At 58.3% G+C, this 25,370-nt stretch overlaps 1 protein-coding gene across 1 annotated transcript; it reads left to right on the top strand.

Moving 5' to 3' along the window:
* Window positions 1-525: 525 nt before the first annotated feature.
* ONECUT3 (one cut homeobox 3) lies at window positions 526-25,370 on the top strand. The gene is made up of 2 exons (XM_074927740.1): window positions 526-1,570; window positions 23,468-25,370. The coding sequence occupies exons 1-2, from the start codon at window positions 541-543 to the stop codon at window positions 23,758-23,760; spliced, it is 1,323 nt and encodes a 440-aa protein (XP_074783841.1). The 5' UTR covers window positions 526-540; the 3' UTR covers window positions 23,761-25,370.

A 25,370-nucleotide genomic window follows, 5' to 3' on the forward strand; every position in this document is an offset into this window, starting at 1 on the left:
CCCCGGCGGGGGGGTGAGGGGTGCGGGCGCAGTGCAGCCCCGCCGTGTGCCCCGCGCCGCCGGCTGCGCCCCGCCTGTGTGTGTGCGTGTCCCCCCAAATCCCGCACCGGGAGGGGGGGGGGGGGGGCGGCGCGGCTCGGTTCGGCGGGGGGGCGGGGCGGGGCGGCGCTGACGTCACGCCGCGGCCCAGAGCGAGGCTGCCGGGAGCCGGCGGCCGAGGCGCCGCAGCCGCCCCGAGCGCACGCCCCGCGCCCCGCTCCGCACCCCGCTCCGCGCCCGGCCGCGGGCCCCGCGCCGCAGAGCGCACCGAGGCGGGCTGGGGCGGGCGGGCGCGGCGCATGATGCTGCCGGCCTGAACGCGGGGCGCGGGAGATCGATCCCCCGAGCGCGGAGTCTGAATTAATCCGGGCAGCCGGCGCGGGGAGCGGGGGGAGGCGGCGGTGGAGGAGGAGGAGGAGGAGGAGGCGGCGGCGGCGGGGGGGGTGGGGGAGGAAGGCAGCGAGCGAGCGGGCGAGGCAGCGGCAGAGCCCGGCGGCCACCATGGAGCTGGCGATGGAGAACCTGGGCAGCCTGCACGGCGTCCCGCACTCGCAGCCCGCCGAGCTGCTGAGCCCGGCGCACGGGCGGCAGGGCTCGCACCGCAACCTGGTGCCGCACGGCCGGCCCGCCATGGTCTCGGGCATGGCCTCCATCCTGGAGGGGGGCGACTACCGCGCCGAGCACAGCCTGGCCGCCCCGCTGCACCCCGCCATGAGCATGTCCTGCGAGTCGCCCTCCGGCATGAGCCTGAGCAGCACCTACACCACGCTGACCCCCCTGCAGCACCTGCCGCCCATCTCCACCGTCTCGGAGAAGTTCCACCACCCGCACCACCACCACCACCACCACCACCCGCACCAGCGCCTGGCCGGCAACGTGAGCGGCAGCTTCACCCTCATGCGCGACGAGCGGAGCTTGGCCTCCATGGGCAACCTCTACAGCCACTACCCCAAGGACATGCCGGCCATGGGGCAGCCCCTCTCGCCGCTGCCCAACGGGCTGGGCAGCCTGCACAACGCCCAGCAGCCGCTGGCCCCCTACGGCCCCGGGGGCCACTTGCCCAACGAGAAGATGCTCTCGCCCAACGGCTTCGACTCGCACGCCGCGATGCTGTCCCGCGGCGAGGAGCACCTGGCGCGGGGGCTGGCGGCCCCCAGCTCGGCCATGATGCCGCCGCTCAACGGGATGCACCCGCACGGCCACCCGCACGCCCAGCCCGGTGGCTCCCTCCTGGGCGAGCGGGAGCGCCAGGCCTCGGCCACAGGCTCCCAGCCCGGCGGCTCCGGGCAGGTGGAGGAGATCAACACCAAGGAGGTGGCTCAGCGGATCACGGCCGAGCTGAAGCGCTACAGCATCCCGCAGGCGATCTTCGCGCAGAGGATCTTGTGCCGCTCCCAGGGGACCCTCTCGGACCTGCTGCGGAACCCCAAGCCCTGGAGTAAGCTCAAGTCGGGCCGCGAGACTTTCCGGAGGATGTGGAAATGGTTGCAGGAGCCGGAATTTCAGAGGATGTCGGCGCTCAGGCTGGCAGGTAGGGCACGGCACGGTCTGCTGCCGCGGCCGCCCGCCCCGCACCCCGGGCGGGTGGGGGACGGGGTGCTGCGGACACGCGTGGGGACCATGGCGAGCTGGGGCTGGGGCTGGGCCGGGCGATACCGAGCCGATTTGGAGCCTTTAGAAGAAAGGGAAGGGAGCGGTATTTGAGGTGAAGCTTATTTAAGGAGACACACCCCCCCCCCTTCCCTCCCCGGGCCTGCTCCTGCCAGCGGGAGATGCGGGATCCCGGGTGGCGGGAGCCGGGAGCGGCCCGGCGCTCCCCGCCGCCCGTTCGGGTGCCCCCAGCCCCGGCCGGGATTTCCCGCTCGGTCCCGCCCGCCGAACAGGCCCCTGGTCCCCCGGGCGGGCCCCGGGGAGCCGCTGGCAGCTCCAGGCCCACGCTCCCCGCCGCCCGTGGGCACGGGCTGAGCCGCGGCCGCGGGGCCGCTCGTGGGGCTCCTTTCGCCGTCAGTTTGGCACCGCCGCCCGGTACCGGAGCCGCGCTCCGGGGACGCTTCGGTCCGTCCCGCCGTTGCCCCGTCGCTCTCCGCCGGAAGGTGCCGGGTCTGCGCTCCGCTCCCGCCGGGGCACCGGCTGCCCTCGGGGAGAAGGAGCGACCCCCCTGCGCCCCGTCTCGCCGGTTCCCGGCCTGGGCAGTGTGTGTGTGCGTGTGTGTGTGTAGGCCGCTGTCCCGCAGCACCGCGGGTGCGGAGCGCAGCGTGGCGGCAGCGCCGTTCCCCGCGACCGACCCCGGCGGGGCTCGTTCGGCCTCAGGCCGGCGCTGGGCCAAGGGTTTGCTGGAGAAACGCGGTTATTCTGCGCGGCCGCGCTGTGGCTGCGGAGGGAGCGGGCGGGGGACGCGGCTCCGCGCTCCTCCGCGCTGCGCGGAGCCGCCGCGGGAGAGAGGGCCGAGGGCTGTCAGCGCCGAGAGGGGACGTGCCCGGCCCGGCCCGGAGCCGCTCCGGCCCTTCCTTCCTCCGGCTCCTCCGCGCCGTGGCTCCGCGGGACCAAGCGGGGGTGACCGTGGGGTAAAACCCACGCATGTATGATTTTTTTTTTTTTTTTTTTTAATCCGATCTCCCCGCGGGGCCGTGTAGAGCCGGGCCCTCCGGCCGCTCGGCACGGCGAGGAGCCCGCCGTTATTTATGGCGGAGAGCAGCGTTCATATGTATTTAGTGTAATTCAGTTGCTCTTTAATTAGGGCAGGGTAGTGGCATCTTTTAGTTCCAGTCGATGCCCTATTGAAAAGCAGTTAATAGAATGCAAATTGTTCCTGGCTTTACAAGGTTCTGGTAAATAAAGATTTAAACACTGCCGCGATCGGCCGTTTAATGCCCCCGTTGTTCGGGCTAATTGAGCAGCGGGTGGCTGGTTTCTGACTCGCCAAAATTTGAAATAATAACCACGATGGTGATGATAAAAATGCGGCTCCGGCAGGGGAGGTCCCTGCCCGCCGGCCCGGCTCAGGCTCTGTCCCCGCCGCCATCCCGTGGCGTCGGGGGAGCTTTATTCTCCCTAAAATGGTTTTTATTCCCCAGCGCCGAGATTCCCTCGGCCTCAGAGGCGCCTTGGAGGGATTATTTACGGAAAATAAACCCTCAGATTTCTTGCGGACGGGGTTTAAATCTTTGCTTTCTGCGAAGACAGGAAAAAAAACCCCAGCAAACCGCCAAACCAAGTACCCCGCCATGAATTCGCGTTGAACCCCAGTTCCCCACGCGGGACCGGGCCGCGGCTGCCCCGAGAGGCCCGTGGCGGGGGATCGACCGGGCCCCGGCCTAGGGCGGGGGGGGGCCGCCCCGACCTCCCCGCGGCCTCCCCCGGCCCGGCCGCTTTGTTCCCGGCCCCCGGCCCCGCTGCCGCCCCGCTGGGACCCGCTTTCGTTTCGCTTCTTCTGCCGTTTCGTCCACCCGGGCCCGGGCGTGGGGCAGGTTTAAGCCCCGCGGGGTCAACCCCGGCCCGGCTGCCCCGAGAACAGGGTTTCTACGGGAGGGGGTCGCGCTGGGGGGGGCCGTGCCCGGCCTTCCCCACAGATGCAGGCGAATCCCCCCAACCCGGCCCACCCCGGGGCCGCTGGTCGAGCCTGCCCGTCCCTTCAGGCCACCCCAGACTGGGGGGCTGGAGGGGCCCGGAGGGCTGCAACCCCCCCGGCAAGCAGGGAAGGGACCCCCCCTTCCTTCCCTCCTTCCCCGCCTGGGCAGCGATCGGCTTTTTCTCCCTCACAGTGCAAGCAAAAAAACCGAGTGTTAGACGCGGGGCACGGCCGGGGAGACGGCTGGTCCTGGTTTTAGTCCTAGACTTAGTTCTGGTCCCGGTCCCGATCTTAGTCCCGGTCCCGCCCGGGTGCTGGAGTCCATCTGATGGATTAGTCCGAGTCAGTAAATCGTGGATCAATAAACACGCCGGGCCCCTATAAATGGCAATTGCCGCTTTTCTCCTCTTTCCACTCCAGTTCCCCCTCCCGCCACTCCGTCCGCAGATGAACCATTAATTATTCAGCCGGGACCCTGGAGGGGGGGGGGGGCTGCAGCTCCCCCCCCCCGCCCCGGGCTCCCTCCGGCTCCCCTGGCCCCGCGGAGCTCTGCAAAATAGGGGGGTCCCACGGGAAAACATCTGGGCAGCAGTTGGCGGGGCCCGGCCCGACCCCTCGGGCCATCCATCTCCACGACCCGCTGTCACGGCCCCCCCCCGCTCCGGATGCAGCTCTACAAACTTCGTGATCCCCCCCCACGAGGCCTGCGAGGGCCCGTGGGTGGCGGGGAACCCCCACCGTGGCACCTGTGCACGGAGGAGCGGGGGTCCGAGCCCCCACCCGCGCCCCCCCCCCCCCCTTCTGCCATTCCGGTCCCCTCGGTGCTTTGGGGGCGAGAGAAGCTTCGTTCCCGTGGGATCCTGTGGGAAGGGGGTGCGCTCCCATCCCCGCGTGTCCGCGGAGGGCGGTGGGTGCTTTCCCAACACGCGTGTCCCTGGGTGCCCTCCCACCGTGTGTGTCTGTGGGTGCGCTCCCACCCTGTCAGAGCCCCCGCCGGTGGAAAACGCCCCCCCCCCCCCCCCCCATCCCCCCTCCGCCACGGTTTTATTCCGACACTCAGGACTAGAAAATTCGCTCGTGATTATTTCTCAGAGAGCGGCAACACCGTTGTGTCCCTTTCGCGGCCCGGCGGCTGCCCGCCCGCCGCCTCCAGTCCTTAACTCGAACGGCCGAGCCACCCTCCCGTGTTTTTCCCCGAGACGCGTGTCTGTGCGCCAAATTCACGCTCTTGCGTGAAGCGTTTGGGCCGCGGGTGGCGAGTTTCCCGGCACCCGGGATCAGCCGTTTCTGCCCCAAAGCGTTTCCCGTGGCGCGGAGCCGCGGGCCGCGGCCGCGCTGCCCGTGGGAGCCGGCGGCCGGGAGGGACCCGCGGGCTGAGGCCGGGGCTGGGCAGCGCTCCCAAGCGTCTTCGTTTCCTTCTTCTGCTTTAAATTTTATTTTCCCTTTCCCTATTCCATCTTTGTTTTCTTTTCCCTTTAGCCTTTCACTCCTCCCTATTTTTCGTTCTCCTTTTTTTTTTTTGTTTTCGTTTTCTTTTCGTGTTTCCTTTCCTTTCCTTTCCTTTCCTTTCCTTTCCTTTCCTTTCCTTTCCTTTCCTTTCCTTTCCTTTCCTTTCCTTTCCTTTCCTTTCCTTTCCTTTCCTTTCCTTTCCTTTCCTTTCCTTTCCTTTCCTCTCTTTCCTTTCCTCTTTCCTTTCTTTTCCTTGTCTTTTTTCTTTTTCTTTTTCTTTTTCTTTTTCTTTTTCTTTTTCTTTTTCTTTTTCTTTTTCTTTTTCTTTTTCTTTTTCTTTTTCTTTTTCTTTTTCTTTTTCTTTTTCTTTTTCTTTTTCTTTTTCTCCTCCCAGGGGTCCCTTCCCCGAGCAAATCTCTGCCGCAACACGAACCATCGTTATTCAAAAAAAAACCCCAAACAACCCTGAAACTGCGAGCACGATCGCGGGGCTGGGCCAAGGTAAATGCCTGAGAGCTTTGGCAACGCCAATAATTAATGCCGCTAATTAATATTGCGAACTAATACACTGAATTTTCAGAATGAAGGACAAGATTGCGCCGCGTAAAAACTCGGGTTTTTTTGGTTTGGTTTTTTGGTTTGTTTTTTTTTTTTTTTCACGAGTTTTTCTTCAATTTCAGTCTCTTTCAAACGACTTTGGCCCAACGACGGCTTCTCCCCGCCGGCGGTCACCGGGCACCGGCCGCGGCTCTGGCTCGGGAAAGCGGCGGAAAATCGCGGGCGGTTTCGCTGCTTTCGATCCGCGCGTGTCCGCGGGGTGATGGGGAAAACGTGCCGAGGCCGCGGAGCAGGTTTGCGGGATCCGAAGCAAATTATTTCGCAGCCGTAAAATGCAGGAAAACGAGAGTTTGGGGCTGCAGGTGCCCAGCGCTTTCCCCCTCGGCATGGGAGAGATGCCCACTCAGGGCAACACAAAGAAAGAAAGCGAAAAAAGGGATAAAGCCGTTTTTCCCGTTGGAAAAAAGAATTGGGCTTTTTCCCTTAATTTTTTTTTTTTTCTGAAATTATTATTTTATTTTATATATATTTTTAGCACGTTAATAACAGACAACTTTCTCCGCCGGCGCGGAGCTGCCCGCCGGGGCCGCCCGCCTGGAGCAGCCACCGCCGGGACCGCCGGCTCCGCGGGGGCGGCCTCTGCGCGCCCCGCTCCGCACCCCGCGCACCGCTCCGCACCGCCCCGCGCCCCGCTCCGCGCTGCCGCCCCTTATCAGCGCGGCGGGGCCGCCTCGCTCCGCCCGCGGTTATTTTTCTGTTTGCTCCTAATCTGGGCGTCAGAAGGGGCCAATAAACCTCCCGTCGGTTAAATATTAAATGGGGTTCCCCCCGCACCCCCCAAGGAGGAAATAACCTCCCTTCTCTGTGGGGCGGCAGCTCCAGGTACGACCCACCTGTGTCCGTGGCGTCCTGCTCCCCCAAACACCGCACCCCCCCCCCCCGGGGCTTCACTCATTGCCTGCCCGGGAGGGACCCCCCGACCCCAAAGCAGAACCAGTGCCGAGGCCAAACCCGGGGCCTTTCTTGCCGCCTCCTCATTTTGGGGTGCGCATTTTGGGTGGGGTTTTGTTGTTTTGTTTGTTTTCTTTTTTCTTTTTCTGGGTGTACAACATAGGGGTGATATTTTTTTTTTCTCTGTCCTGTCAATCGCCACCGAAACCATAAGGGAGAGATAACAGAGAAGAGAAAACTCTCAGAGTGACCTTTGAATCAATTTGAAAAACCTCATTTAACTGATAAGTCTTGAAAGGCCCAGAACTAATTTGAAAATACATCTATTAAAATCTCATTGCCGCTGCCTGGGAGCTGCTGGGAAGGGTGTGCGAGGCGACTTCCCGGGGTCGGGGGAGCCGGGAAAGCAGGTTTAAAACCTGGTCAACAAAGAGATTGCAGAGCCACCTGCAAAATGATGGGGCTTAAACCAGGAGGGAAATAAGAATATTAAAAGAAAATCGGTCTTTCTTCCCCAGCTGGTGGGGAAAGGGGAGATTTACAGCATTTTCCTGCCATAACTAGGCACGGAGTCTGGGATCGCAGACAGAATATTGGATTTTTTTTTTTTTTTTTTCTCCTCCAGAAAACAAATCCAATATTTTCTCATTCTGCTCAGATGTGGTTGCAGGGCCGGGGAGCCTGTGCCTCTGGGAGGGGGCAGCCGTCCCCCCCAGGGGCAGCCACGGGGGAGGCTCTGCCTCTGCTCCCATCGCAGGGTTTTCTGTCCGGCTTCCTCAGTGCTGCAGAGCGAATGGCAGAACTGGGGACACACGCTGAGTGTGTCCAAAACGGAGGAAGGGGAGGGATGGTGAAAGCAGGAGACGACCAGAGGAAGGGCCCAGGCGCCTGGTTTCCTGCCTTGGGAAGATCCCACCCTGCCCTGGGCACCGCACCTCACCTCTCCCCACGTCCCTGCAGCATTGCCCGGGACCAGAAATTCCCTATGGAAACCTCCCGGGCACACGGGTCTCCTCGTGTGAAACCTTCACGGAAACCTCCCGGGCACATGGGTCTCCTCGTGTGAAGCCTTCACGGAAACCTCCCGGGCACACGGGTCTCCTCGTGTGAAACCTTCACGGAAACCTCCCGGGCACACGGGTCTCCTCGTGTGAAACCTTCACGGAAACCTCCCGGGCACACGGGTCTCCTCGTGTGAAATCTTCGCAGAGCTCATGGCAGGGTGGCGATGAATGACTTGCAACACCAACAAAAAAATAAGAACAAAAATTTTTTAGAAGCTCACCAGAGCCTGGCTTGAAAGGGCTGAGGCTCTGCAGCTTGGTGGGGATTCAGGGGCCCAACCTGTGCTCCCGCTCCAGACCTCGGGGTGCAGTTTGGGACGCCGCTGCCCTAGGACGGGCTGTGTTTCCCGTGGGAATCGCTGCCTCCCGGGCCGTGGCAGAAGCCAGCCCCGTCACCTCTCAGCCCCAGCACCTTGCTGGCTGCAGGGAAAGTTTTCTTCCTCGCTGCCTGATTCCCTGAGGTTTCTTGGAAAGGCTCGGGCAGAGGGAGCCTGGCACCCTGAGTACAGACAGAGAAATTAGGCAGCTTTGATCTGTGCTCACCCACATCTACGCACCTGTGCGGCTCTGCCCCAGCCCCTTTTTGGAGCTGAGCTGGGTGGCACAAATCCTGAGGCTTCAGTCAACCTGGGATGTGTCCCATCAATCCAGGATGTGCGCTTGGCCATTGCCCTACTCCTGCACAGCACCACCGGCAGCACAGAGAGGCTGGGGTCAACCCCTGGCTTTGAAAGCTGGCCAAAAAGGGATGTTAGAGCCAAAAATTTTCTTCTCTGATCCATCCGTGCTCAGTCAAAATTGGTGCTGGGTGGGTGCAACAGGAGCGATGCAGGTATGTGCCGGGGCGGTGAGGGGCTGGTGAGCAGCTGGCAGCAGCTCTTGGCAGCTGAGTGCATTTACTACGGGCTCTGTGCAGGACCATGGCCATCGAGTGGCAAGATTTTGCTGATTAAACAGAAATTTAAAAAATCTCGTTAATACCTCAAATGATACAGAGCATCTCCAGCAAGATTTAGACCAAGGCAGGGTTGGACAGGCAAAACGGATAATGGATTTTTTAAAACATTTGGGGCTGTTAAAAAATAGCGAAACAAAAAGCAACCTGGCTTCTCTGGTGCTGGAAGGAGAGGCGAAAACATTTAAAAAATAAAGACCTGATATTAAAATCAAGACACATTTGCATGGACATGTGTAGGATTTCAAGAATGATCTTAATAATTCTGTCTTAACAAATATATATTCTGTGAGGGATATGCACCATTGCTCGAAGTGCTGGTGGTTTCTGCAGTGCAAGGCGAGGAGGTTCAGAAATTATTTAAAAGGGCTTCAGCGGGGTTCAAGGTGTTTCACAAGTGGTGATGTTAAGGCGTGGATATAGCAATGCTGTGCCGGAACAAAAGCGGGGCCAGAGGTGCTGCGTGGTGAGAGGAGGTGCACCCATGTACACCCACATACCTCCACAAAGGGTGGGATGTGGGCAGAGGTGATGGGCAGGGCTGCAGCGAGGTTGCTCATATTCCCTGCTGCACGTACTGACTTTTTGCCCCCTCGCTGGGGGCCAGTGACACTCCTTTCCTTCACCTTCACATCCCTGGGGGTTTGCCTCCAAGCTCTGCACCACAGGATCTTGATGCTCCAACAAAGCCGTGCCCTGGTTTCCTCCGTGCAGGAGGACTCGGTGTTGCCGTGAGCTGAGTTTGGGGAGCGGGGGGGTAAAATTTGCTGCCTGGCCTCTAACCTGGGGAATGGCAGCCACCACCACGGCTGACTTATATCCCCATTGGGACACCTGGCCCTGCCGTCCTGTCTTGGTTCTGTATCTCTGTGATTGTCTCCTTTTTCTGTTCCCAAACTCAGTGTATCGAAATCACCAGGCAGGAGTGATCCCTTTGGGGTCCAGGAAACCTCATCATCCCTGGCAGGCTGGAGGTGGCTTGGCTCTCCCCAGCTTGGGAGAAGGAGGTGGAAAATCCCCGTGTGGGAGCTTGCCGAGGGGAAAGCAGCAGCTGGTTGTGGGAAGGCACTTGCTGGGACTGGCCATCATCTCCTTGCTTACAGACCAGTGAGGAAAACCCCGACATCTTGACAAAAAAAAAAGATAAAGGAAAAGCAAATTGCAGCTTTTTCTGCTGCTGATGGCGCAGGCAGCGGTAACCAACCCAGCTCTGCTGAGTTCAGGTCTCGGCAGGAGGAGGCAGCAAGGGGAGCAGGGGGCTGCTCGTCTCCCGCCCTGGTCAAAGGAGAACCGAGGTCTCATGCTGTTGGCACGAACCCAGGGAACCCTAGCTATTGAGAACTGGTGGGCTTGGGGCGTGATGGGAGGGCTCGGTGTGCGGCACATCTCTGCAGGGCACAGCCAGGAACCCAATACATCAGGTCTGGCTGTCAGGGACCCCATAAAAACTCAAAGTGGACCAAAATCAGGGGAAACCCCTCATGCCAAAGCGGTCTTCAAAGGGCTGCAAAGGTGATGGTCTCCCCAAGGACCCCCCAAACTGCGGTGCCTGGCATGGGGAGGGCACGGAATGGGGAAGGCAGGAGCCATGGCAAGGCTGGCTCTGGTCACTGGGAAATGTCCCAAAGCCTCGTCTCCCCTCCCCACGCCAAGTGCCACCACGCAGCTGAAGGGACACGAGCTGTGACTCGGCTGTGGGTTGACAGGTTGAGCGTCTGCAAATTCCGCCCCCCCGTGCCTCAGTTTCCCCCTGTGTAAGCGTGGGGTGATGGTGCTTTTACGGCGTGTATGAACACACCAGCACCGGGTTGTCAAAGCCGAGGAACTCAGCGATGGCACATAAAAGGCCAAACCTTTAAGCTGGAAGACGAGCTCAGCAACTGATGCCCCTTTGTGGGAGTCACGCTACCCTTAGCTGCTAAAGAGCAGGTAATGAGCAAACTCTCTCCATTAGGGATAAAATTGGGAATGTATCAGGAGGTGCTGACGGGTGATGGTATCAGGGGCTGACAGAGACATCAACAGCTCTGCTCTGCTGCCGGCAACGGCTGCTCCCAGCACAGAGCCTCGGAGAGCCTGGTGCTCAGTGCCCGTCGCAGGGCCGGGGAGGGCAGCAGAGCGTGGCAATGCAGCATCCCATCCCTGGCAATTTCTCTGGAGATTTGGCCCTACTCTATTTTTTTCCCATCTTCTGAGGGTCCCTTGTTTACCCTGGACTTGGAATCCCCCTCCCAGCAAACTACAACCCGGGATGGGGGATGGATTCCGTTGGGCTTTGCTCAGTGGATGGACCAGCATCTGGCTCATGCTTGAAAAAATGATGGGCTCAATGCTGTGGTGGTTTGTGCTCCCAAAGCCCCCCCAGGATGGGGGTGTCCCTTCCCCATCTGCCTCCCAGCCTGCAGGCGATGAGGAGGAGGAGGAGGGTGGGTGGGATGGTGGCACTGCACTGCCAGGCTTCGGAGTCACCCAGAGGGACCCAAAGCTTTAAGAAGAGGCTTCTGGAAATGGGTCCGTGGATCAATGCCCACCTTTAGTTCTCTTTTTGGGGCAAAACTTCAGGATATTGATAACATTTCACAAGTGCAAGGCAGTGAACCCCTACCCTGATATTCCCAGGGGAGCTCCTGTATGGGGGGGCCTCCTGCTGGACCCCCCCAAAGCCTCTCACTTGCTTGCCCATACACACAGGCAGCCAGAGCAGGACCATGCTTGATTTAGGGCATTTAATTTGCTTTCTGTCGCGTTTGTAGTGAGGTGGGTGCTCGCACCCGCGTCTGCATTGCAGCTGGTTTAGGTTTGGGTAGGTTGGAAATGGGGCGAAAGGAGACGAGTCGACGATGTGTGAAGGGTACAGGGATCATCGGATGCTTTGCACAACAAGATAAAAAAATAAACTTAAAAATAAATCATACAAGTCCGGGCATTTATTCAAAATAATGCCGATTTCAAATCAGTTTGCTTTTGTGGGAGAAAATTTGAAAGCATCTCCTGAAACCTGAAACCTTTTCCACCCCAAACTGATGATTCCCAGCGATACCTGTGCCTTCAACACCTCCAAGAAAAAAAAAAAAAAATTATTTGCTTTGATTTTTGGCACCGTCTCGAGGTGGTTGTCCCACTGGTGGGTGCCCGGGGGTGGAAGAGGATTGGCCCTGCGCTCTGCACGAGAAGAGGCTGCTTAGTCCATAGAGGCAGGGCTGGGATCTTCAGCCCTGGGGGTGCCGTTGCAGCACCATCACCTCCACTGGAAAAGGGACCTCCGGGGGACATTTGGTGAATTGGGGGGCTCAGACATCCCCCTCGGCTTCTGCTCAGGAACATTTCTAGTGGTGTTTATGGAGGGTTTATACTTCGGATGATGATTTCATTCCAGCTGGCTTCTCTCACAGCGACTTGCTGTGATGCTCCTGAAGATGCCGGAGCCCAGCCCGGGTATCGGGGTGGGTGGGGGGGCTCCCTGGGCAACACCCCCCCCTTGGCTGTCTCCTGTTGTGCAAAACCGGGAGAAAATAGACAGGAAGGGGAAGGGGGGACGGGAACATGGGGAAAACAAAGGGGCTGTTGGGCATTGGGCTTGGACAGAGCTGTGACACCTGGCTGGGTTCCCCTCGCTCCTCTCCTGTCTGTCCCTTTTCTCTTTCTTCTTCTCAGTTACTTTTTCTCTTTTCTTTTCTTTTTAAAAATTTTGTTTTATTTTCCTTTTTATTTTTCCTTATTTTCCTTTTCCCTCTTCCTCTTCCTCTCCATTTCCTTTTCCATTACAGTTTCCTTTTCCTTTTCTCTTTTCCCTTTTCTTTCTTTTTTTTTCCTTCCCCCCCGCTTCCTATCCTCCTTTCCTTCTCAGCCCATTTTGCCCCCCACAGTCCCTTTCCCAGCCAGCAATGAAATCTGGCCAAGAGAAACCACGATTCCCTTTAACCAATCACCCAAACACAACCACTCACCTCCCCAGCTGTGCCATTACATTTCACTCTCCCACCTTTGGGGGGAAACTCTGGGGACAGGCAGGTCCCACCCAGGGAAGAACCCAGGGAATAAGCCATCTCCATTGGGATTAATCCCCCCAACCCACAGCCCCTTCCCCTTTGCCTCCCTCTCTGCAAATCTGCCCATGAGCTCCCCGCCGGTCACGTAGCCATCAAACTGATGTGCCAGCAATATCCAACACGCAGTTAAAGCCACTCGTGGGAGTTTCAATAAAATCGACCGGGCAGGATCAATGGGCTGCGCCGGCCCTGGCCCCATCCCCACATGGGGAGGGGGGGGCGCAGGAAAAATACCCAGGGCTGTGAAATGGGGGCAGTGGGAGGGGGGTAGCTGATTACAAATCCATCCCATACTTGCCGTGATTAATTGCTGCTTTACCAGAAGGAACAGCTCTGCGTGGGGGTCATTTTTAAAGGTAATGTTGTGGAGGAAGTTTCTCTTCCATGGTTGGATGGGAGGAAGCAAAAGTCTTTTTCCTGCAGGAGGGTCCCTCCCAGCAGGATGGGGTTGGGGAGAGTCAGGGAGCTGGACACGGGGAGCAGCGACAGTGAACACAGCCCAGGCTGCTGCCTGCCCCCTCCAGCAGTGAACTGGGAGCTGGGAAGGGCCCTCCCCAGCCGCTCAGGAGCGTCTCGGGCCGCTTTGCAGTCACGGGGAGATGCTGAACTCCAGCCAGCCGGGATCGCTGGTGTCCTGACACTGGGAGCCCATCGTGGAGCATCTTCTGGCCCAGTTCCCAGGGAATCGCTTCATGGTTGGTTGCCCAGTGTGGTCCAGGTTTCTGTCTGCTCCTCATCCTAAAACCCCTCCCAGGTGCTGCCGCCTGCACCCGGGCAGCCCCTTCATCCCACGCCAGCGGTGAGGGCATCCAGCTGGACTCGTGCATCCTCTCCCAGTGCTCAGGGGTCTCGGTCCTTGCCTTGCCCTCCCCAGTGGTACCTGGCTCGAATTAAAACATCATCCATCGTTACAGAGGCAGCGCGTAATCCCTGGCAGATCAGTGCAATTACTGCGGGAAATACCTTGGGAGCTGAACTAATAACGCCAGAGCGGTATATTAAGAGTCACTGGCTTAGCGCCGGCCGCAGCCGTGCCAGCCCCACGCATGTGGGGGGACGGGCTGAGCTGCCCCAGGGGGCAGCGGGTTCCTGGGGGGCGTGTGGTTGTGTGGTTGGGGTGGGAGCGATGGGGAGGGGGTGATGGCCTGTGGGGCAGCTGTGGGGTTGTGATGGGGCAGTGATGGGACAGCCATGGGGCAGTCATTGGGCAGTGAGGGGACACTATAAGGGGTGACAATGGGGCAGCTGTGGGGCAGTGAGGGGGCAGTGAGGGGACAGTGAGGGGGCAGTGAGGGGGCAGTGAGGGGGCAGTGAGGGGACAGTGAGGGGGCAGTGAGGGGAAAGTGAGGGGGCAGTGAGGGGGCAGTGAGGGGGCAGTGAGGGGAAAGTGAGGGGGCAGTGAGGGGGCAGTGAGGGGACAGTGAGGGGGCAGTGAGGGGGCAGTGAGGGGGCAGTGAGGGGAAAGTGAGGGGGCAGTGAGGGGGCAGTGAGGGGGCAGTGAGGGGACAGTGACGGGACAGTGAGGGGGCAGTGAGGGGACAGTGAGGGGGCAGTGAGGGGACAGTGAGGGGGCACAGAGAGGGCAGTGAGGGGACAGTGAGGGGGCAGTGAGGGGGCAGTGAGGGGACAGTGAGGGGACAGTGAGAGGGCAGTGAGGGGGCAGTGAGGGGGCAGTGAGGGGACAGTGAGGGGACAGTGACGGGGCAGTGAGGGGACAGTGAGGGGGCAGTGAGGGGACAGTGAGAGGGCAGTGAGGGGGCAGTGAGAGGGCAGTGAGGGGGCAGCCGTGGGGCAGCCGTGGGGCAGGCGCGAGTCCCCCGCCCCGCAGCCATTCGGGAGGTGCCCTTCCCGCAGAGGCCGGGGCCGGGCGACCCCGCGTCCCCCCACGGCGCTGAGCGGGGGCCGCCATGGCCGGGGCGGCCGCAACGCGCCATTGGGCAGCGGCGGGGGGGCGGGGCGGGCGGGGCCGCTGCCCCGCCCCGGGGATGTCCCCGTCCGGCCGCTGGGGGGCGCCAGCGCGGCGGGGACGGCCCGAGGGGCCTGCGGGGGGCGGGACATACCGCTCCCAAATGGCGGCGGGGCGCTGCGGGGCCGCGCCGGGCTGCCGTGCGGCCGGGAGTGCCCTGCGCTGCGCCGCCGCCCGCATGGCCCGGCCCCGAGGGAGGTGCCCCCAGGAACCGTTTGCCCAGGCCGGGGGCGGGGGGGGCAGCGTCACCCTTGGCCGGGGTCTGGGGGACACACACACCCTGAGGGACCAGGCAGAGTCCCCCCATGCGGGGACATGGTTGCTCTGTGTCACCCCCCTGCCCCCGAGGAGCCCCCAGCTCCCTCAGAGTGGTTTTTAAAACAGAATCCCAGAATCATCGAGGTTGGAAAAGCCCTTGAAGCTCCTCCAGCCCAACCATGACCCTCACCCTGACCGTTCCCAACTCCCCCAGATCCCTCAGCGCTGGCTCAGCCCGACTCTTCAACCCCCCCAGGGATCCCGGGGACTCCCCCCCTGCCCTGGGCAGCCCATTCCAACGCCCAACAGCCCCTTCTGCACAGAAATCCTTCCTCAGAGCCAGCCTGACCCTGCCCTGGGCAGCTTGAGGCCATTCCCTCGGGGCCTGGCGCTGGGGCCTTGGCTCCAGAGACTCATCCCCCCTCTCTGCCCCCTCCTGGCAGGGAGTTGCAGAGGGCCAGGAGGTCTCCCCTCAGCCTCCTCCAGACTAAACCCCCCCCAGTTGCCTCAGCGACTGTTGTCCCCAGACCCCCTCCTCAGTGTGAGGTGACCAGCCTGGGCACAAGCTGCCCGCTGGCTGCTGCCTTGTAATGCAGATGGCTTTGTGCCGGGTGCGAATAGCTGGGAATTGGGTTACCTTTGGAGCTGGGCTGAGGTCAGGCTGGAAACCGCCTTGAGAGTGCCCAGGCCTTGCAGAGCGGGGCCTGGCAGCAGGGCAGGGCTCAAATCTGGAAGCTCCCTCCTGCGATGTGCCGCTGGAGCTAAGGGATAACCTGAGAGCACTGGGTGTCCTAGCTCAGGCCCTCCCACCTGCCTTCAGAGGGTCCCAAACCCTGGCGAAGCAAACCTTGAACATCCCAACACGAAGGATTACAGATTTTCCTGTTTTTCACTGCACCGCAGGGCAAGAAAGCTAGCAGCCATCTGAGAATTGACTTGGCCAAACCCTAAGGGAGCTTCCCACCTCACACCCGATAAATCCACCTGAGACCAGATTTAATCAGGAAATGCAGAGACCGGTTGTTTTTTTCTCCCCGCTGTTTTTTCCCTCTCCCCAGCGAATGTTCCTTGGCTGATAACAGCTCTGAGCCCTCTCTGGATATCATCTCTCCACCTAGAGCAGCTCGGGAGCAACATGCGCTCTGGTGAAATATGCTTCATTGATTGCTGAATTTGTTTATTGTCCCTGCTCAGAGAGCCAGATCTGAGAGCTGCTGAAGGCAGAAGGAGTTTGGCAGGAGAAGCCCAACAGGAACGGGCTGTTGAGAGTCACTTAGCAGTAACTCGTGTTGATGCCAAGAGGAGATCCTTGCTGCTCCTTTCCTGCGTGAAGGGGCGAGGGCAGAGGTGGTCTGTGCAGGACCCACAGCTGTGTGGGTCACAGCGATGTCACTTGCCCCAGATTCCTGGGCCAGGCACCTTGTCCAGTGTTACATGGTTCCCCCTGTCATTGTGGCACAAATCAAACCCCAAACTCCCTTTTTCCTCCCAGATTCTGGAGCTGGGGCTCTTGCGCCAAAGCTGAGCATGAGCAAGCGTCACTGCCTCCAAGGAAAACTTACCTCAGGGGTTGGACACGGCCATTCCCTCGCACCATCCCCGCATTCTCCCTCTCTCCCAGGAGGCGACAACTTCCCCTGCCGCTGCCATCCCTCGCGGCACTGCCGGCTTCTGCCTGCTGCTGCCTGACTCCAGCACTTCATTAGCACCAATTTGTGCTTGTCAGACTAAGTGGCAATGACTCGGGAGGAGAGTAAGGAGAACGGAGCAGCCGGGAGGATTCCCAGGGCAACTCTGCCCGGATCTGCCTCACACCGGGGAGCTGGTCCGGTCCTGGGCCATGCTGGCAGCATGAGCACTGAGCAGCTTGTGATGGCAGTGGTCTTCACTGGGACCATGAGAAGCAGCTGGCCCCAGTCCAAAAAAAGACCTAGAAAAGGAAGAAATGGGACAAATGGGGGCAGTGACTTTGCCAGCAGACATGATGGCAGAGCCGAGGGTTGAACCTAGTTCTCCAGGGTGCTGGGGAGAGTGGGGCTGGGCACCAGGTCTCCCTTCATGAAAGTCTGTGGAAAAGCAAGTGAAAAATCAAACCTCTGCAGAAAGGAAATGCTTTTAACAACAAATTCACAGTTTAATATTATCTGAAACTGTTTGTTTCTATGTCCATGAGGGATCTGATGCAGCTGGCTCAGCCCAGGGCTGTCTCCAGCAGGGCTGGTAGCAGCTTACCTGGAAAGGACAAGAATTAAAATAGGGCAAATGTGGAGGGATGGAGCCAAGCACACCTGCAGCTACCACAGCTTCTTTGTGTTCCTTCACCCACCCTCAGACCAGACAAACCCCTCCGCTTCAGCGCTGGAAAAGCTGAAAATACCACGCTGTGAAAAACCAGACAAAGCTTATGAAGTGCAGGAGAGGCAAAACGAGGCATCCCGCTGGTGTTGCCGCTCTGATTCACGTTTGGGTGGCTCTGCTGGTCTCCTCCAGCCTCTGCCGGTCCCAGCTGAGCCCGGGTCGCAGGAGGGACCATTGTCACCCGAGCAGAGGACCGAGGACTTGCGCTTTCATTTCCAGTCCCTTCCCCCTGGCTGCCAACCTGCGCTGCTCTGAAAGCCCCTGGGCGGATGGGGAACGGGCTGGGGAGGTCGGTGCCAGCAGCTGATGATGCCTCATAGCCCCGTAGGGGTTGACTGGAGCTGCTCGCTGGAACAAGTCACTGAAACCCTTTGCAAGGGAAGGAAAATGCACCCAGCAACAGAGAGGTGAGCGCTTTGTCTCCTCTCATCTCATTTGCAGCATTCAGAGGAAGATTTAATTTGCTGGGCTCGGGGAAGCGGCTCACCCTGCAGTGTGCTGGCGGCATACCAATGACCAGGGGCTCTCCCCGGGCCTCGGGACTCACCCTCCAGGCTCCCAGGGACACCAGCGGGGAAGCCTGTCCCCACAGAGGCAGGGCCATGTGGCACAGGGACACACACAGGGACGGGAGCTCTGGCCAGATCGTGTCACTCCGAGCCAGCCGGACTGTGAGGCTGCAGCTCCGCAGATGTGTCGCAGCTCCCAGCTGCATCTCTCAGGCTCTGGATGGCCCCTGATGCAGTTTTCCAAACCTGCCGGTTTCTAGAGCAGGGCAGTTTTTACTACAGCATGGTTCAAAGCTGTCGGATGCTGTGGGACCATAGCAGTCAAAATCCCCACAGATTTTGGAGGCAAGAAATTTGGGGGTTTTTTTAACTGTGTGCTGCTGAAGTCCAGGGGATTGCAGGGTTGCAACGTTTCAGAGTGGCATGTTCAGGGATGTGCAGCATGGAGCAGGCTCTGCCCTGGTGGTTGTATGGTTGACACTGCATCCTCTTTGCCTGTGTGTTTGTTAGTTTTTGGAACCAAATGGGGTTTCCAGAAAACAAAAAAAAACCAAAAAACCATCAAACCAAGGCAAAAAGAAAGTCGTGGTTTGGGTTTTGAGCGCTTTTTCTTCCTGTGTTGTACACTGCTGACTCTCCTGTCAGCACTGAGTCTTCCCAGCTAGAAAAGACCTACATTTCCACTGGAGAAGACTATTTGTGACAAATCTCTTTGGGCTCTTTTCCTACAATGTAAAGAAAAGTCAAACAAACCTCTCACAGTTACTAAGTTGCCCCAGCTCTGAGCATCCTGGCTGGCCCAGCTGTAGACCAAAGGATTTCTGTTTTGCAGATGAAGCCCCTTGATCTCCGGTCCAGACTCTGCTCCAGCCTTGGAGGAGCAGATGCCATGAGGTTAATTCAACTGAGGATCAGACACCGCTCTGCTATGGGAGGCGCCGGGCTCATCCCAGTTTGCTCAGAGCTGCAGCTCTCAAAATCTTCCAGAATATCAGGACAGGGTCTGAACCAATAACATCCACTGCACAAGCCTACACCCATCTCTCCCCCTTCTCTGTGAAAGAGGTTGAGATCCCTCTGCCTCTTCAAGGAGAGGGGGAAAATGAGGTAGCCCAGGGGCTAGACCCATCTCGAAGGCATGGAGAGTAGCCAGCTTTGCTCAGGGGCCATTTCCCACCTGGTGCCACCAGTGAAAGAGCCTGTCCCACCTCTGCACTAAAGAAACCTGTCCCAACCTTGCCGACCAGCCAGGTACCCCCTCTCCATCCCTCCCTCCACCTCCCTTTGAGCCCGTAAATGCTCCTTCAGTCCCCTTGCACTGCTGCGAGTGAATTTGACAGGGAGAAAAAGAGAAAAGCTGGTGGTTTGGTTGTTGTTTTTTTTTTTTTTTTCCCCCCTAACCTCGCTTACAGCCAGCATGCTGGCTCTGAAAGCCCCTGGCTGTCTTTTGTGATTTCAACAAATCACCAGCACTTAAGCAAAGTGGGCAGAAAATTACAGGTTGTATTGCAAGTGAATGGAGAGGGAGAGCACGCTGGGGCTGAGAAAACAGAGGTTTGCGGGTATAATAGAGAAACCAGTGTCTGGCAGGCTATGGAAGCCTGCAAAGCCATCAGGTATTAGTTAAATGCTTCTCGGAGTTCATGCTGCGAGGCATAATCGCAGCTTCTGAACATCAGCCATTTGATTGTCTCTATTATGTCCCTTTAGAAATGATTTGGGAGATATTTTGCTTTGAGCTGTCAAGGTTAAGTCAAGGAAAACGCGTTCCCTCTGACATAAGTCTCCAGGGAGGCAGAAACCCTCAGCAGAAATCCTCCGGGGAAGCGGGTGGAATGCCTCTGCTTTCGGAGGTCTTTCCTCCCGCTTTTCCCCCCCCTCCGAGGTTCCTCCTCGCCTTTGCTCCCTCTGGTTTTTCCGCAGCCAGGTCAGCTGCCTTAGGGACGGAATCCTGCTGGGGCTGTGTGCTCGGTGTCCGAGCGGAAGGTGCTTTGTGCCATCACGCCGTCCCACTGCGTCTGACATTCCCTCCTTGTCACTCCTGCCCTTGCTGGCTGGTCTCGGCCAAGCCTGGCTGAGCTGTGGAGGTCTCCGAAGTGCAGGTGTTGTGAAATGAACTGGGGAGAGATGGAGAGAGGAGAGAAAGACCTCTGCTGTGGGTGAGCTCAATCCCTTACGGGCTGTTGGAGCGTTCCCCTGGCCACGGGGACCCTGCTCCTTCTCACCCACTGTTGGTCCTGGTACCACCAGGGTCTCCTGTGCCCCAGGAGGAGCGGGGAGCAGGACAAGCCAGGGAATAAACGTCGTGTTTTGGGCGTTTGCTGGGCAGATAACACAGAGGCAGGGGTGGAAGCGCCCTGAAGCATGTCCCCATCCCTACAGGCTGCGGCCAGGCCCAGACTCTCCAGAGGGATGTGTCTGAGGACCTGCATCAAGCCAAGGATGAGTAGTTTGGAGCTCAGGACTTGGAAAAAAGGCATTTTGAAGCCCAGAGAAAAACCCTCACCCTGTGCTGACCTGGGTGGGAGTTGGAGCTGTGTCCCCAACTGTCTGCTGTCCCTGGGCTCCCACTGCCTGCAGGGACACAGGGACGGCCACCTCCAGCCTGCCTGGGAGAGCAGTGCCTGGGGAATGTGGAATATGGAATAGGAAAAAGATCCTCCGCTGGGGGGTTGATGGCCGCCGTAAATAGATCTGACCAGCGTCACTATTGATTTCTGTTGTGCGGAGCTGTAATTAGATTGAACTGGGGAAGAGGGGTATTGGGCTGCGTCAGCAGAAAAAGAAATTAATAAATAAACAAACGAGCACAGGAAATGTGGGATGCGTCCGCTGCTGGCATTGGAGGCCAAAAATAACAGGGGTATCAAGGGGTGCAGAGCAGGGTGTCACCTCTGTCTGAGCAATACTTGGCACTGGTTTAAATGCTGGATCACAGTTTTACCAGCAAGACCCTGATGATTAATGTTTGCCTCAGAGCTTTGAGTTATTAATGGGTGACTGGTTTGTAATAATTGCTCCTAAAAATTGAATGGGGGGGGGTGGGGGGTGGGAATGTGAGGTTGAAAAGCTAAAACGTTGGGTCTCAGGCTGCCTGCCCAGCACCGCTGGTGGGAGTGGGAGCCAGCAGGCAGGGGAGCAAGAGGACAACCCAGATCCCAGTGGCTTTGCGAGGGTTACAGCTGGGTCAGCACATCACCCCCCATCTCCCATGGGGGTATGGATGTATTTACTCATACCTACATGTATTTTTATGTTCCTAGTGGAGACATACAAGTCCCATCCACGCAGAGCAAGAGCTCTGCTCACAGGGTGTGTGTGTGAGGTGGCCGCTATCGACACGAGGTCCCACCCGAGCCCAGCATGCTGAGGGGACACCGGGAGGATGTGGGGCGGGCGGGCGGGGGGTCTGGCAGGGCGGAGACGCGCTGCTCCAAATGTGCACGTATGGTGTGGGGGGAATTTTTCTGTTCGTTTTTTGGTACGGGGGGTGTTTGGGGGGGGATGTCTTTTTTTTTTTTTTTTTAAATCATGTCTGGAAAAAAGTCAAATTTTCTATAAAGGTTTTTTTTGTTTGTTCTTTTTGCAAGCATCTGATGGTCATAGGGTAGGTTTTCACTAAACCATTCTCTGCTGGCTGTTTGAGTAAGGCACCCCTGGGACAGGGTCCCCCCGGCATCACCAGGGCTCAGACTGTCCCTTGTCCCTAAGGATGGTGGCTTGCAGCCAAACCTGCCTGGGGGGGAGAAGGGGAGGGAAAGGCTCTCCACTAGCCATCTTTACCAGGGATGGCTGATTTTGGCTGAGTGTGGTTGGTTGTGCCAAGCTCGGTGCCCCCTGTCCCAGTGGGAGCAGAACCGATGGCTCCCACCACCCGCATGGAGACGGGGCAAGGGCTGAGCCCAGCAACTGGGGAAACAAGGTTATATTTGTTGGATAAATTATTTGCTTCGCTGAGCTCTAGATTTCCCCAGCTGTGGGTGGAAGGGGTGGATGTCATCCTTCTATCTTAGTTCAAGGTGATGTAAAGAGGACTCGTAGTGCAGGCCAGCTGAAGAAAAGACAGAGGAAGACCGTGCTTGTTCTTTAGTGAGGAAGAAGTGACTTCAAACACCCTCCCGTTACTCCTAGGCTACATTGCTGCCTACCCTTTACTCAGCCTGGCCGTGGACGTGCGTTTGTACAGCAGGCAGGTGGTTAGCCTGAGGGGAATACCTGTCCTGTGGAACCCAAGATGCCGCCCCATTGCTGCAGCAGTGGCTTTCAGCTGTGACCTCTGGGCCCTCCAAGTTCTGCGCGCCAGGTCAAAGAGGCTTCTGGAAGTGCCTGAGAGAAGCAAGTTGAAAACTGTCATCCAGCAACATTCTGACAGCAAATGTCTTGAAGGACCTGTGCCCTCCCTGCAAAATCCTTTGGAAGATTGGAACCAAGAAGCTCCGAAGGCTGAAAACTGCTGCTGTTTGGGGCAGGAGGGGCTTTCCTCAGAAAGTCTTTAGCCCACAGTTTCCTAGCTGTTTTCTGAGCTTCCCAGGAGGAAACTGTGTCCCCAGTCTTGGAGGGTCAGATCTGTGCCCTGCCCTGCTCATGGGCATCTTGTGCTGCCGCAGTGCCTGCACATGTCTGTCCAAGTCCTGACCCAGTGAAGACCCTGAGCACCCTGATCTAACCTCAACAGCTTTGAGGTTGTCCCTGCTTTGAGTAGGAACTGGACCAGCAAGCTCCACCAACCTCAGTTATTCTATAATTTTCTAGAAAAATATCATAGCAAAGGGCTCCTTTTCTCACCCCTTCCACCACAGCATGCTTAAATATTCCTGCAGTTAAAATTCATATATTTACCAAAAGGTGTGTACTCCGCCTCCCTCCCTCCCTTGGTGCAGCGTGGCAGTGTCGGGGGGGCTTTCCTGGCTCCTGGCAGCCCATCCCTGTGTGACAGCAACTCTGTCCTGACCTACTTCTCAAGCCAAAGCTGTAGAGGATGAGACTTTTAGTTTGGTGCTGGCTCAACCTGACACACGTGCCAAAGTATCCAGTAGCAAAGGCGCACAGGGGAGACTGAATTTGCTGGAGCTTCAGGTATCTCAGGCTGTTCTCCAGCCTCCGGAGGTAGGAAAACCCCTTCCAAGAGCAGGTGGAACCACACATGGTCCTTCTTGGCCATCTGCCATGGGACATTGTGGCTGCAGACCAGCCTTTTCACAGCGTCCCTGTCCTTGGCTCTTCCCTGTGTTTCGGAAGTGGCAGCTGGATGTGGTGGCCAAGAGACACTGGTTCCCTGAGTCCTCCAGTGAGATCTGCAGAGGTGACAAGGAGGTGAGGGAGACCACACCAGAGTGCAGCAAGGGAGGGAGGCTGATAGATGACCTCCAAAATTTAGGGATGGAGCAGGTCCCAGTGGTCAGGCTGTGGGACCAGAGTCAGCCTAGGAGTTTCCTCTGTCTCTAGTCCCAGGGTCAGCTGGAGATGCTGGGACTTGTGGTTTTCCTGGGCATCTGAAGAGGTGATGGGCTTCACCCAGACTTTTCTCATACTGATGTTGTAAGAGGATGTCATCCCATCTCAGCAGGCACTCAGGAGGAACAGGGAGGAAGAGGAGGGAGGTAGCCTAGGGAGTGGTGGGCAACAAGCCAACAGGTTTACTGGAGGGGAGGGCCTGGTTTTTGGGAGGCAGCCAGGCAATGTGCAAGTGGGCCAGAGTGGTGAGCACCAATTAATGGCCCTATTCTCTCTTTTGAACATCTAGCTTGCAAACGCAAAGAGCAAGAGCAGCAGAAAGACAGGAGCCTGCAGCCCAAAAAGCAGCGGCTGGTCTTCACGGACCTCCAGCGCCGCACCCTGATCGCCATCTTCAAGGAGAACAAGCGCCCATCCAAGGAGATGCAGATGACCATCTCGCAGCAGCTGGGCTTGGAGCTCAACACCGTCAGCAACTTCTTCATGAATGCCCGCCGGCGGTGTATGAACCGCTGGCAGGAGGAGCCAGGCACCAACCCCGGAGTCCCCTCTTCTTCTACAAGCACTTTCTCCAAAGCATGATGTCCCCCAGCCCTCCCTGCCCCTTCCCGGACATCCTCCTCATGACAAAGCCAACCCCAGACTCACACTCATGCCCTGAGCCAACCGGGGTGGGTGCTTTTGGATGCAGCGTGTCCATCGACCTCCCAAATCCTCAGCTGGGCGTCACCGCTGGATGTGGACCTCGTGCCACATCCTGCTGCCACGTCCTCCCAGCTCATGGAGCAGGGACAGGGTTTGCAACCAGGTCAGCTCTGTCCCCAGGAGGGCTCAGAGGAAAACCCTGTGGAGCAAGGGATGATGTGGGATGGAGAGAGAGGGTGAGGTGCTGTTTGGAAGCACTCCTGGTCCTCGGGGACTACAGAACCTTGTCTTCTCATGCCCACCAGGGTCTTTGGGGAGAGGGGCACCCCCTGACCCCCCACCCCACCCCCAGTTGTGATCTTTGCCACAGCTACCCTTACGGCTTCCACGGTGGAGGGGTAAAGGTGGGGGAGATACAAGAGGTGGAGTCATGGGGCTGGCACAACCCCACTGAACCAGGGCCAAACCCGCTGTGGTTCAAAGGGGGATGAGCAGGGAAAATGGTCCCTGTGTGCCTGGAGGGTGACTGGGCTCCTGCCAGCTCTCTGGCTGTTGAAACTTCCCCCCTCCAAGGCAGCCAGACCCTCTCCGCCTTTGACACATGGGCATTTGTCTCCCTTGAAGGTCTTGAAAATCTGGTCAAGGGCATTCCTGTAGCTCCAGTCTCCTCCACAGGCATCTTCCTCTGACCCCCCCTCCTCTCTGGACACCCCCAAGAGCACCCACACCCCTCACCCCCCCCATGCACACACGCACCCCAACCCACAAGAGCGCCCATGCCCGGATCCCTCCCAGAGAAACTCCATGGCAAAGGAGACGCCTCGGCGTGGCCGCCCGCCTCCATGCACCCGAGCATCCCCCAACGCCACGGCCAGAGGGGGACCGCGGCTGCACCGCGTTGCCTGGCGCCCAAGCAGGTCAAAGAAGCACATTTTAGCTACAGAAATCGGGTATTTAAAAATACTAAATGTTTGAAAGGAGACGGGAGGAGACTTGGAGCGAAGGATCTGATCTTTCCTGGTGACTGGCTCCACCATTCATTGCTGGATTTCTGGTTCACATTTCGGTTGAGGAATGGACACAGACAAAGCAGATTTGTTGGCTTTGTGTCTTGCCCCATCCACCCCTCGACAGACACTATTGCCCCCTCCCGTACCCCCTCTTCATCTCTGTTACCAAAGAAATTACAAAACCAAAAAACAACCACAAAAAAATTCCCTCCTGGGAACTAACATCGGTGTATGGTGGGAAAAGAAAAATCCGAGGGATCTGGTGGTGAAATCCAGCCCTGGGTGTGAGAAGGGGGAAATCTCCCTGACGAGATTGAAAGGGAAAGAAACAACTCCAAAAAAGGAATAACAACAGAAACCACAACCAAACAAGCTCAACGCAAAGACCGGCAACTTACCAAAAAGACGCCAGATTTTTTTTTTTTGTGCCAATTAACAACCTGCCTTAAAACGCGAATTTCTGGAGCAATGGTACTAGCTTCAAAATGATCGTTTCCTCCAAGCTCTCGATGGTGACTTGTGCCATATATAAAAGCA

This window comes from Athene noctua, chromosome 27 (genome assembly GCF_965140245.1).
Source record: "Athene noctua chromosome 27, bAthNoc1.hap1.1, whole genome shotgun sequence".
Taxonomy (NCBI): Eukaryota; Metazoa; Chordata; class Aves; order Strigiformes; family Strigidae; genus Athene; species Athene noctua.